The sequence below is a fragment of the Diceros bicornis genome, chromosome 19 (genome assembly GCF_020826845.1).
Source record: "Diceros bicornis minor isolate mBicDic1 chromosome 19, mDicBic1.mat.cur, whole genome shotgun sequence".
In the NCBI taxonomy this organism is placed as follows: Eukaryota; Metazoa; Chordata; class Mammalia; order Perissodactyla; family Rhinocerotidae; genus Diceros; species Diceros bicornis.
In genome coordinates this window covers 15,842,125-15,855,557 of record NC_080758.1, presented here as the reverse complement: position 1 = coordinate 15,855,557, position 13,433 = coordinate 15,842,125, and the positions used below count along the sequence as shown (strand labels likewise).

General features: G+C 50.9%; 1 protein-coding gene across 1 annotated transcript; it reads left to right on the top strand.

The window, feature by feature from the left end:
- Positions 1–133: 133 nt before the first annotated feature.
- Positions 134–9,926, top strand: PIGT (phosphatidylinositol glycan anchor biosynthesis class T). Its single transcript, XM_058562610.1, has 12 exons — positions 134–334; positions 879–1,056; positions 3,344–3,471; positions 3,792–3,892; positions 4,051–4,137; positions 4,671–4,758; positions 4,867–4,964; positions 5,056–5,221; positions 5,893–6,093; positions 8,164–8,329; positions 8,446–8,529; positions 9,247–9,926. Exons 1-12 carry the CDS (start codon positions 151–153, stop codon positions 9,497–9,499), a joined length of 1,734 nt encoding a protein of 577 aa, XP_058418593.1. The 5' UTR covers positions 134–150; the 3' UTR covers positions 9,500–9,926.
- The last annotated feature ends 3,507 nt before the right edge of the window (positions 9,927–13,433 follow it).

Here is a 13,433-nt window from a genome sequence, read left to right as displayed (position 1 = left end):
AGCCCTTAAGAGCCTAGCCAGGCCGTCGCTCTGGTAACTGCACCCCGGTTTCCGGGACGGCACCGGAAGTCACTTCTCATACGCTCTTCCCATTGGAGGCCGCCCTCTCGTGGGGGCGGGCTTCGTTGGGAGGCGGAAGCTGCCGCAGGCATGGCGGGGGCGATGTCGCTCGGTCTGGTTGTGTTCCTGCTCCTGGGGCCGGGGGGCTGGGGCCGTGTAGATCCCCCACGCGACAGCCTGCGGGAGGAGCTCGTCATCACCCCGCTGCCTTCTGGGGACGTAGCCGCCACATTCCAGTTCCGCACGCGCTGGGATTCGGAGCTGCAGCGGGAAGGTGAGAGGGGAGACTGACTGGAGAAAGATAGCTGTGGCACCTGCTGGGAGTGGAGTGGAGGCAGGCCTTGGGGGCGGGGCCTGGGCCCTGGGTGGGGTTCTGGCCCCTGGGCTTGGGGCCCGACGAAGTGGGTCCTTGGAGGAAAGATGGGATAGTTATTGAAGAACCCCATTGTAGCGTTGGTGAAACTAAGGCCCGGAGGGGGCCAGTGACTCTTCCTGACTCCTCTTTCAGTGCTCTTTTCGCAGCTCCAGGCTGCCGCTCTGAACCTTTAGTTAGAGCCCTCTGTCGACATCACTGATGCTGATGCTCTTGGCGGTTACCATTTATCCTGGGTGCTAGGCACAGTGCTAAGTTCTGTGAACGATTACTGGGAAGAAATTGGAGATCTAGGGAGGTAAAGGCATATGATCACGTTGCTAAGAAGTGACAGAGTCTTGTCTGGAATTTATATCTCTCTGACCCCAGAACCCAGGGTATACTGATTCTTTGGGGTGCTTGGGAACCCTCCAGGATCATCACTCACCTGCTCCCCTTTCTTCAGCGTCTCATTATAGGCTGTTCCCCAAAGCCTTGGGGCAGTTGATCTCCAAGTATTCTCTACGGGAGCTGCATCTGTCATTCACTCAAGGCTTCTGGAGGACTCGGTACTGGGGGCCCCCCTTCCTGCAGGCTCCCTCAGGTGCAGAGCTCTGGGTCTGGTTCCAAGACACTGTCACTGGGTGAGTGCCCGCCTTGAGGCTTGTTGCAGGCTGTGGAGGGAATGTGGCAGAGGCAGGTGTTGTCATCTTGTCACCGCCCTTGGGGACAGCAGTTCCAGCAGGCAGCAATTCCATGGGGGTAAAGCTGGCATTGAAGAAATGTTACCACTGAGTAGCGTTCTTTACTTTGCTGAATATACTTCCTTTCCCTAATACTTCCAGACCTAAGGTAGCACATGCATGTCTCTACAGAGGCAGATAACACATAATTGAAGCTTACTTGGATGTAAGGCAGTAGAAAACTGTGGCAAACTGGTTAGCCTTTTAAAAGACATTCATTCACATAAAATAATAATAATACTAATAAAGAATACCATAGGGCCAGCCCCGTGGTGTAATGATTAAGTGCGTGTGCTCCGCTGCTGGCAGCCCGGGTTCGGATCCCGGGCGCGCAGTGACACATTGCTTGTCCGGCCATGCTGTGGCGGCATTCCATATAAGGTGGAGGAAGGTAGGCACGGATGTTAGCCCAGGGCCAGTCTTCCTCAGCAAAAAGAGGAGGATTGGCATGGATGTTAGCTCAGGGCTGATCTTCCTCACAAAAAAAAAAAAAAAAGAATACCATGGAGTATTCAGAATATCCAAACAGAATATCTATGGGCTAGCATTGGCCTACAAGATGCCAGATCTCCGTAATAGAGGAATTGCTTTTTTGGGGGAGAGGGGCAGGTCTAGGTACTGCTGTTGTACCACAATATTCTCTTAATCCCACTATGAGAAATCAGTAGCACAAACATAATAAAAAAAATTTTAGGTGGGGCTGGCCCGTGGAGTTGCGGTTAAGTGCGCGTGCTCTGCTTTGGCGGCCCGAGGGTTCACAGGTTCAGATCCCGGGTGCGCACTAATGCACCGCTTGTCAAGCCATGCTGTGGCGGCGTCCCGTATAAAGTAGAGGAAGATGGGCGTGGATGTTAGCTCAGGGCTGATCTTCCTCACAAAAAAAAAAAAAAAATGTAGGGCAGTAATAGGGAACAGTGGGGACTGTGGCACGTTAGAGAGCTTGAGAGGACAGCTGCCACTCAGCCCCTGTGGATTGTTACCATATAGGAATAGAGGCCAACTGTCGTTGGATACTCTCATTTTTCAAGAGATACCAGAAATCTGGATTTTAATGAGACAATTGGCAAATTTAAATATCAGCAACTAATTAAAAAATTTAAGACATGCTATGTGGGTCTATGTTGTGTACACCAAATGAAACATGGTTATGGTTTGGATAGAGCTTTCAGGCTTCAAGTTTGCAATCTTTGTTTGAGGCTTAAGGATTGGAGCAGTTGAGAGGCTCTGAACAGAGGATTATCGAAAAACTCAGAACAGCACTAAGGGGATGTCCAATGAGGAGCAGCAGTGACCCCCAAACCTGCCGAGGCTGTCTCTCTTGCCTGAACTGTCCTGGCCTTTTTCCCCATCTGCTCTGCTGTCGCTGTCTTCTCTCGGCTCGTAATTGTCTGTAATATGGAGCTGATGTTTAGAATTCTAGTTTCATGCTTTCTACTATTAACGTAGAAAGCAAATCCGTTTCTATATTTTTCTAAGAAAAAAAATACCTAATTTGGTGGTTTTTCGGGGTTCCAGAATGGTTGTTTTTCGCTGTGCAATGAGCCTTTATAGAGTAAGACCTCCTATTTGGAGGGTGGAATCGGGACTTACCTTCACGCCCAGGGTTTTCACAGGGAAGTATGAAGTTTTGCCCAGCTGAGGGCACCTCAGGGCGGATCGGTGAGCTGATCTCAGCCTCTGAGGTGTGGGGCGCTTTACATAGTGTTGTGGGATGTACGTGGGTGACGCAGACTTGCTCCCTGTCTTCAGGTTGCTCACAGCCTAGGTGAGGAGGAAAGATGCTTAGGACAACGTGCTGCTGCCACGTAGCCATTTCACAGGAGGGCCCCAGTGAGAGGCTCGGGTGGTCAGAAGTGCAGCAGCACAGGAGGAGGCTGTGGTTGAGGAGGGCAGGAAAGGCTCCTTGGAGGAGGGAGCCCCCCTGAAGGTGGGCAGAGAGGAGCGGGGCATTCCTAGGCAGGAGGAGGAATCACCTGAGCAAAGACCTGTGGAGAGGCAGGGATGTCCGGAGGGGAGGGAGGAAGAAGGGGCTGAGTGAGTGAGGCCCAGGAAGAGCAGGGCAGTGATGCTGCCCAGCTAGCTAGCTCCATCAACTGGCCGGACTAATGGTTTGGCAGCCAACTGCAGGCTTCGCGGGAGGGAGCAGAGGCAGCCCCGGGACAGTGAGTGGGTTTGTGTCTCCATCCAGTGTGGATAAATCTTGGAAGGAGCTCAGTAACGTCCTCTCAGGGATCTTCTGTGCCTCTCTCAACTTCATCGATTCTACCAACACGGTCACTCCCACTGCCTCCTTCAAACCCCTGGGGCTGGCCAATGGTGAGATAGCCCCTGCGGCCCTTTCCTTCTTCCTGTTACCTCTTGCCCAAACCTTTGCCTCCTTTCCCCTCAGCTTTCTCCTTCTTCAGCTGGGCCACATTACAAAGTGTGCAGGCCCCAGACGAAGGCTTCCTGAGACCATGCTGTCTCTGCGTTGCCTTCTCCCAAGGGGAGAAGGGGGTCCCACCCCAGCTGGGATGGTTAGAGATGGTGGTGTTAGAGTTGTATGGGGAGGAGGAGAGGGTCACCCCAGCTCTAGAGTGTGGGTCTGGAGGAATGGGGCCCCAAGGCCCATCCCAGACAAACTCTGTCTCCTTCAGGCACTGATCACTATTTCCTGCGCTATGCTGTGCTGCCGCGGGAGGTTGTCTGCACTGAGAACCTTACCCCATGGAAGAAGCTCTTGCCCTGTAGTTCCAAGGTGAGGCCAGAATGGTCTGAATGGGGTGGGAGCCCCAGAGTGGACAGAGCTGGCATATGGCCCTTCACTGCCTGACAGCCATGGTGTTTACAGATAACCTCAGCCCTGTGCCCCACAGTGCAGGGCACTGACCTTTTATCTCTCCCCACCTCATCCAGGCAGGCCTCTCTGTGCTGCTGAAGGCTGATCGCTTGTTCCACACTAGCTACCACTCCCAGGCAGTGCATATCCGCCCTATTTGCAGAGTAAGTCATGGGGAACGGGGGTGGGTGCCACCCAGGGGCTCTGAGAGGAGGTGCAGGTAAAGCACGTAGCCCAGTGTCTGCAGAGGACTGAGCCGGTAGGAAGTGGTAGATGTGATGCTGATTTTTCAGGTTACTGGCCACATACCAAGGAAACTGAGTGGTTGCCTGGCAAGCATTCAATAAATCTTTGTCATGGAGCATAGTGGTTAAGAGCAATAGCTGTGCAGGTGCAGCTGCTAGCTTCGTCACTCACCAGCTGGCATGACCTTGAGCGACATTTTATTTCCCTGAGCCTGGTTTCCTCATCTGTCAAGTGAGAATAATAGCAGTATTAGTTGCTACAGTTGTTGGTGTTAGTTATCTGGTGCCCAGAAAGCTGTGGCATGGAATCAGGTGGTCAGTAATGAATGGTAGCAATTTGATGGATGGAAAGATGCGTATTAGACAAGGGATTGAGTCCAGGTAGGAGTCCTTGAGGCTGCGTGCTTGGGGGAGTGATATGTCCTCACTGCTGCCATCTGGCCTTGTGGTAGAATGCACGCTGTACCAGCATCTCCTGGGAGCTGAGGCAGACCCTTTCCGTTGTGTTTGATGCCTTCGTCACAGGGCAGGGGAAGAAAGGTAAGCTACCTTGGCAGCTCATCTCCACCCACCCATTGCCAGCCCCGCCTATCTGTGTGGACCAGGCCTGGCCCCAGCTCCTGCTCATACATGCTCTCTGCTCCTCAGACTGGTCCCTCTTCCGGATGTTCTCCCGGACCCTCACAGAGCCCTGTCCCCTGGCTTCAGAGAGCCGAGTCTATGTGGACATCACCAACTACAACCAGGTACCATGGTCTCCAGCCACACACATTGCCCCTCTCCTGAAGCCCAGCCTGCCCCTCTGCTCACTTCTCAGCCCTGCCCTTGTCTCTCCAGGCAAATGAGACGTTGGAGGTGAACCCGCCCCCCCCCACCACATACCAGGACGTCATCCTGGGCACCCGGAAGACCTATGCCGTCTATGACTTGTTTGACACGGCCGTGATCAACAACTCCCGCAACCTCAACCTCCAGCTCAAGTGGAAGAGACCCCCAGAGAATGGTGGGCGGGGGATGGGCTGCCAGGGGCACAACGGGCTGCACAGTTCCATCTCTTGGGGAAGACTCCCAGTCCGCCCTCTTCACCACGAGATAAGAGGCTTGTGTTTAGACCCAGCTCTCTAGAGTCAGATGATCTGGTTCTAACTCCACCTCTTCCAAGTTCTGTGACCTTGGGCAGGTTCCTAATGTTATTGCCTCATCTGGAAGATGGGGACAGTAGTACCTAGCAGATTGGATGAGATAATTGATGTAAAACACGGAGGTTGTTCAAGCATTCATTTAATCAACAAATATTTTTTAAAGATAAACGATACCCTGCATTCAAGAAACATAATGTCTACTAGTTGAGGCGGGCATCAAACAATGAATTAATTGCAGTTGTGTTCAGTGTTACCAAGGAAAAGTGCAGAATGTCACGAGAGTGCCTGGTTTGGGTTGGAAGGGGCATAGGGCTCGGCACTCGTCAGTATTTAGTAAATAATAGTAATTCTGTTATCACTGGTGGGCTGGGGAAGATGGGTGATTTCAGAATGCAAGTTTCCCATTTGTGATGGCAAAGCTTTTCCCCATCCCCTTCCTGGCTCTGAGGGTCTGTGGCCTGGGGCGTGGGGGTGGAGAGTGACCCTTTCTTTCAGGAGCTGTAATGTTGACTTTTGACTTTTCTCTGTGCAGAGGCCCCGCCAGTGCCCTTCCTGCACGCCCAGCGATATGTGAGCGGCTATGGGCTACAGAATGGGGAGCTGAGTACCCTGCTCTACAACACGCACCCCTACCGGGCCTTCCCCGTGCTGCTGCTGGACACTGTGCCCTGGTACCTGCGGCTGTATGTGCACACCCTCACCATCACGTCCAAGGGCAAGGAAAACAAGCCAAGTGAGAGCGGAGCCCGAACCAGGCCCCACCCCTCCCCGCCCCAGCTTGCTCTCCTTCCAGGTCCCCCAGACCCTCAGTTCTCAGGGTAATTTCTGAAGTTCCTCGGAAAAGTACACAGGCATAATGAGTTAGGAATGCTTTGAGAAATGGCAAGGGGTAGCCTCACCATCCCAGATCTGGAAGTAATTTATAAAGCACAAATAGTGAAAACCCAGGGGCTGCCCTGGTGGCGTAGCAGTTAAGTTCGAGCACTCTGCTTCGGTGGCCCAGGGTTCACGAGTTTGGATCCTGGGCGAGGACCCATGCACCACCAAAGCCACCACACTGTGGTGCATCCCATATAATGTAGAGAAAGATGGCATGGGTGTTAGCCCAGGACCAGTCTTCCTCAGCAAAAAAAAAAAAAGAGGAGGATTCTCAACAGATGTTAGCTCAGGGCTAATCTTCCTCAAAAAAAAAAAAACTGAAAACCTGTAGGCCTGGTGATTTTTCAGAGGACTTTATGTGGGCAGTAGTTTCCTTGTCTTTTTCGCTTACTTTATCCTTCTTCTCGGCACCCTGGGCACCGTCTTTGTGGTGATTCATAGACTCTTTCAGTTAGAGAAAGCGTTAGCAAGAAAAGCAGAGTATTGGAAACAAGGTAACAGAGCTGGAGTAGATGGGTTTGCTTCCTTGGGAGGGGTAAAAAGGTATAGTTTTTACAATTTCTCTTTATTTTCTATTATTTTTCTAAAGAGGAGTTCATATTTGCTGAGTGATTTCTGTCAGGTGCAGGTACAGCACTGAAGCACTTATGTTTCTCTGGAGTGGAGGGAGACTCATAACACAGAAAGAGATTTCTAGGAGGATGCTTAGCACATCCCAAAGAGCCAGACTTAAAATCTTCTTTAAACACCTCTCTTGTTTCCCATGTTTTCAAGCCTCTGGTTAATAGTTTCACTTCTTTTCAGTACCACTATTTGTACCACCTTCAAAATCTCTACTTCAACCATCCTACTTATGTGTTTTGTAGGTTTTTCTGTTTTTTTTTTTTAACTTTTGCTCTGGAAAATTTCAAGCACATACCCCAATGGAATAATATAATAAACTCCCACGTACCCATCACCCGGTTTCAACAGTTTCCAGCTCCCTATCATTTTTGTTTCCTCTCTCCCCTTATTTATGTTTTGGGTTTGTTTATTTTTCTGCTGGAGTATCTTAACTCCTAGATATCATATCGATTCATCTTTAAATACGTCAGTTTATATCTGTAACAGATAAAGGACTTGAAAACAATGTAACCTATCATTATGATTCCTCTTCCCTCCAATGATCTTAAAAATACTTTTAATAGTTGGTTTGTTTGAATTGGGATCTAAACAAGGTCCTCACATTGCATTTACTTGGTGTGCTCTTAAGTTTCTCTCTCTCTTTTTTTAATTAATAGACTTTATTCTTTAGGGCAGTTTTAGGTTTACAGAAAAATTGAGCAGAAGGTACAGAGTTCTCATAGACACCACCCCCACCCCTGCACGCATAGTTTCCCCTATTATTAACATCGTATATTGGTGTGGTACTCTTAAGTCGCTTTTAATCTGTAACAGTTCCCATTCTTTTTTTCTTTTTTTTTAAATCTATCTGTTGGAGAAACTGGGTTATTTGTATAGAATGTTCTACATGCTGGATTTGTTCTTATGCCTGTGTTTAACATGTTCCTCCATCCCCTGTATTTCTTGTGTATTGCTGGTTAGATTTAGAGACTTGATTGGATTCAGGTCTCATATTTTTGGCCAGAACACTTCCCAGGTGGCTCTGTGAACTCTTTGCTGTGTTACATCAGGCGTCTGCTGTCTGATGCCCCAGTTTTAGTGATGTGAAGATTGATTAGGTTGAGGACCTTCTGGGACAGCTGCCCTGGAAACATCTTTTCTGAGATCCTGCTCCCTTCCCTGAGCCTGCCTGGCTTCTGTGATCCAGAGCCCTCCTTCCGGGTGCCTAGATCCAGGCCCCAAGGCCTCAATAGGAAGGGACAAGAGGTGCAGGTAGTCTGACCCCAGGAAGGAGGTGTGGGTGACCCTTGCCTGTCTCTAGGTTACATCCACTACCAGCCTGCCCAGGACCGGCTGCAGCCCCACCTCCTAGAGATGCTGATTCAGCTGCCTGCCAACTCGGTCACCAAGGTCTCCATCCAGTTTGAGCGGGCGCTGCTCAAGTGGACCGAGTACACCCCGGACCCCAACCACGGCTTCTATGTCAGGTAAGCTCCATCCCCACATGCTGCTCCCCGCCCTCCTGACCCACCTTCCCTGCCGCTTTCCCTTGGTGGGGGAGCCAGTGAGGAACACAGCTCCCAGAATGTCTGCTTCTCTGCAGCCCGTCTGTCCTCAGTGCCCTCGTGCCCAGCATGGTGGCATCCAAACCCGTGGACTGGGAAGAGAGCCCCCTCTTCAACACCCTGTAAGTGTGACTCAGCTCTCTGCTTCGGGCATTAACACGGGTGGCCAGGTTCCTGCAGGGTGGGTTGGGGTTGCCTCTTCCAAAGTAATGTGTAGATTTAACTCAATCCTAATAAAAATCCTAGTGGTCTATAATATTTGTACTTTATAAAAGGATTCGAAAGTGCTTCTAGAAGAATGAATAGATGAGAAGGGCTGTACTTATAACCTGCATTTACCCATTGGTTCTCTTAACAGATATTTAATTGAGCCATTATCAAATTTAATTGAGCATTATCAAATGCCAGTACTTCAGAGAGCACCAGGTGTGCAAGAGGCACAAAACAGACTTGTCTCTGCCCTGCTAACACTCCTAGTCTAGAGGGGAGATTCTGTTGTAGAGCGCAGTGCAGTCGGGAGGGGTGCTGGGAGTAATCCAGTAGCTTATCCAGGAAGGCTTCTTTGAGGAGATGGCCTTTAGGCTGAGACCAGAAGGCTAAGGAAGAGGCAGCCACGTGAGAGCAGGGTGCCTTTCCTTTCCCTCAACACAAGGCAGCTCTCCTTTTGACAGGTTTATGTGGTAGGCTTTCATAGGAGATGTCTTCTGTTGAAAAGGTTGTGAGGCTAAGAAAACTTTGCAAACCCTTACCGCGGAGCCTTGGCCCACGCAGCCCAAGAGTGGGGGTGAGGGTGAGGGGGGCCAGCAGCAGGTCCGCCTGACCACTCCTTCCTGCCCCAGGTTCCCGGGCTCCGATAGCTCCAGCTACTTCGTGCGGCTCTACACGGAGCCGCTGCTAGTGAACCTGCCGACGCCGGACTTCAGCATGCCCTACAATGTCATCTGCCTCACGTGCACGGTGGTGGCTGTGTGCTACGGCTCCTTCTACAACCTCCTCACCCGAACCTTCCACGTCGAGGAGCCCAGCACTGGCGGCTTGGCGAAGCGGCTGGCTAACCTTATCCGGCGCGCCCGCGGCGTCCCCCCGCTCTGAGGCTCGCCCTCTTCACAGCTGGGGCGGCTCTTTCTCTCTGGGGAGGGGTGATGGTGACCCCAAGGGCTCTTTCTACCGCTTGCTCTCCCCAGAGTAGGCTTTTGAACCAAACTGCCCCTGGACTAGGTCAGGGCCTAGAGCTGCGCTGTCCAGTGCAGTAGCCATGAGCCAAATGTGGCATTTGAATTTAAATTAATTTAAATTAAAAATTCATTTCCTCAGCTGAACCAGCCACAGTTCAAGTGCTCAGTAACCAAAAGTGACTAGTGGCTATTATACTGGACAGTGCAGACAAACATTTCCATCATTGCAGAAAGTTCTATTGGACGACACTGGCCTAGATAACAGAGTGTGCTGAAGAATTTGTATCACTGTGTGGTAGATGCAAGTTACTGGTTGTGGAATAAAAAGTGGTTGCTTCCTTGGTTCTTTGCCTCCTGTCCTTGAGGCCTGGAAAGAGCTGGGGACGAGAGCTTGTTTGGTGGGTGCCTGAACAGGACCTCCTACACAACCCCCCCAAAAAAACCCAAACAAACAAAACTTCCCTAGCTCTTCCCACCCCTGCCAGAAATTCCTTCCCCTCATCTCCTTCTTCCCCCTCCCCCACCACCCTCTGTCATCTGACTGTAATCCCGGAACTCCCTGGGTTTGGAAGTGTTTATGTAAGCATAATCCATGACCATGAAAATGAATTATCTCCTGCCTTTCAGGGACCCTGAGAACCAGTCCCCTATCACCAAGGGCAGAGCCAGAGAGGCAGAAGAGCTCCGTGTCATGGTGTTCTGACAGGATTGTGCATCAGACTCGTTTGGGGCTCTTGTGAAAATACTGCAGATTCCTGGGGTCAAGAGCCTATGAATCCCGTTGGTCTGGGTGAAGCCCAGCCTTCGAAGTTTTATGAGGCTCCTCAGGAGCTTGCATTCTGGGTGATCCTTAGACCACCCAAGGCTGTGAAGCCAGGCCCATTGGATGGAAGCCTGCCCCTGCCCACCTCCCCTGCTGGTTATATAACCCTGGATTCCTGTTAAACTGGTCTTTAGGTGGATGCCTCCCCCTGCCCCCATCTTCTATCTCTTCCTCTGGCACACTTGGCATCAGCCATATAAGTTGATGGCCCACCCCACGCCCCTCCCAGTTCTCCCATCAATTGGTTTGGCTCAAAATGCCCTGTTCCACAGCCACACATTGACACATATCACCTGCCTGGTTCACTCTTACTTACAAAACCGGATGAGATGTTGTTTCCCCCAGGAAGTCTTCCCTGATATACCAGGCTGCTGTCGGTGCCCCTCCCTTCTGCTCCCACAGCTCCCTGGATTTACCTATACAAACTCATCACCCCGGCTGTTATTGTCCTTTAACTTCCATCAGACTGAGGTTCCTGGAGGCACAGGGGCTGTCTCCCTTCTGGACCTGACCCAGCTCAGGACATGCTGTAGGTGCTCAATCAGCAAATGTAGATGTATGAATGGTTATGGGCTCTTCTGGCTTGGGATCTGGGGTCTGGGGTAGGGATGGGGAGGACAAGTGGTACTCTAGAAACCCCACGAGTGTGAGTGCAGCAGCCTTGAACACAGGATACCGGTGAGGTCTGTACAGCCGAGAGATGGGGCTGTTCAGGTTGCCTCTGAGAACATATAAGTGATGTGTGTGCATCTGTGTGTGCGTTGGAAGGGAGGTGATGAGCTAGTCTAGATCACGGGCAAAAGCAACTTGGTCAAGATGATTTTACTTGAGTTTATGTCCAAAGCAGTGAATAAACAGGGTGTAAGTGAGACAAGGATTCGGGGTTGGGGTAGGGGTAGATATCTGAAGCTGGGTGGTCTCGGCAGACTGCATGGAGCCGGATGTCTGCCAAGTCGGAAGAGCAGAGTTGTGGCCTGGCTGTCCCTTTTATACCCCCAGCCATGTCAGTACCTAGAAACAACTTCCAACCTCCAGTACCATGTCATAGGTAATCTGTGCGCTGACAACACCCACGTATCTAGTCTAGACCTCCCTGAATTTCAGATTCATTTACTCAACTTCCTACGTGCCATCTCTACTCAATGCCTAAAGGCATCTCCAATTTAATATCTCCAAAACTGAGCTTCTGATATTCTCCACCCCCACCCCAAACATGCGCATCCATAGTCGGCTCATCTCTGTCAATGGCGCCTGTCATCTTTCCAGTAGCCCGGGCCAAAAACCTTGGAGTCGTTCTTGATTCTTCTCTTTCACACCCATTAACAAATCTGTCTGCTCTACCTTCAAAGTCAATCCAGAGTCCAACTCCTTTTCACCACCTCCACTATCAAGTTATCGATGAGGTCTTCCTGGCCACCCCTACTTTAAATTGCTCCCCCAGCTACAAGCTCACTCCTGTCCCATTTCGTTTTCCTCTATAGCTCTTACCACCGCTAACATAACTGTGTGTCTTACTTATCTTGTTTACTAATTCTTAAGCTCTGTAGGGCCAGGATTTTTGTCTTTTGTAGCTGCAGTGTCTGGAAGAGTGCCTGGCATGTAGTCTGCGTTCCAATAATTGCTGAATGAATGAATGAATGAATGTATGAATATCATGTAGCAGTTTTGCTGCTAAGTGAGCCAGGTCATGTGAATATCTGGGTTCTGAGCCTTGAAATTCTTGCTGTGTCATACTGGTACAGTCTTCCCTTAGTCCTGCACTCAGGGTCTGGGCATTTCCATTTATGCTCATTTGGGGGTTCTCCAAGGGTAAGCCTGGCCATGGCCTTCTCCAAAAGGGTTGGCACAGGGTGGTGACATCTGGGGAAAAGGGCCAGAGGCGCCAAAGGCCGGGTCAGTCAGGCTCCCAGCGCATGGTGAGGCTGGCTCTCTCCTCACACAGCTGGGGCTGTCTGGTGGAGCTGCTCTGGGGACAGCACTGGGGGAGAAAGGGAACTTCTTGCCTCTGAGGGCTCCCCAGGGAAAAGAACAGCGAGTGAGTAGATGGAAGAGACTTTCAGAGCTGGAACTGCCAGCAGCACTAGAGTCTCCCTTGGTATCTTCCCTCAACACCTGGGACAGTTCCTTGTAACCAACTGCTACTCTGTTTGCTGGACAGAACCCACAATACTCGGTCACTGCACGCCTACCAGGACACTTGCAGGACACGGCAGTGGCCCGTCTTCTCTAAAGAAGGCTTGGAGGGAGAGCTGGCTTGAAGGTCAGGCAGGCTTGGCAACAGCTGCCCCTGGGAGCTTTGAGGCCCACCTGCCAGGTGCTCTTAGAAGGCTCAGTGGGGGCAAAGCAGGGCACCCAGAACCCGACGCTTTCCTACCCCCGATAACCAGGATCTGGGGAGATGGTCTGGCCTCGGCCCTCTCTACCCGCAGGGACACAGGGACGGTTGCTAAGGTGTTGAGATCTGGGGTGAGAGGCGGAGCTGCTGCCCTGAGCAAGGAGCGCTAGGAATAGGAAGAAAGAGGCATAGTCCATCAGTCTTGCCTTTTCCAGCTTCCCGGCCTCTGCTTGTGTGCTCTCCTTTAAGGCCTCGCTGATCCTGTCCCCGAGCTAGATCTCCTTCCTCAAAGCCTTTCCTGACCATTCCCACTCCTACAGTGATCATATCTTCATCTGAGCTTGTAGAGTCATTCATTCATTCGTTTTTTCATGTCTTTATTCATTCACCCACGCTCTGACCCATCTTTCCATCACTTCTGTCTGTTATCTATCCATCCATCCACTCATCAGCAAATATTCATCTAGTATCTATTATGTGCCAAGCACTGATTTAGGCACTAGGGCACAGCAGTGAAGAAGAAAGGAAATCCCTCCCCTCCTGGTACAGCTTACAGTACAGCAGGGGAGACAGACAATAAAAGCCTAGATCTGTTAATAAATATATAGTGTAATTTCACGTAGTGCTCTGTTCCTTGAAGACAAGTAAAGCAGGGTGAACATGAGAGGGATGATCAAGACCCCTGAGGAGGTG

Bases quoted from the DNA above. Each gene is read 5' to 3' on its own strand.
- PIGT (XM_058562610.1), top strand. From the start codon at position 151: ATGGCGGGGGCGATGTCGCTCGGTCTGGTTGTGTTCCTGCTCCTGGGG. The intron at 1,057-3,343 runs GTGAGTGCCCGC...GTCTCCATCCAG, and splicing joins TTCCAAGACACTGTCACTGG to TGTGGATAAATCTTGGAAGG. The intron at 3,472-3,791 runs GTGAGATAGCCC...TGTCTCCTTCAG, and splicing joins ACCCCTGGGGCTGGCCAATG to GCACTGATCACTATTTCCTG.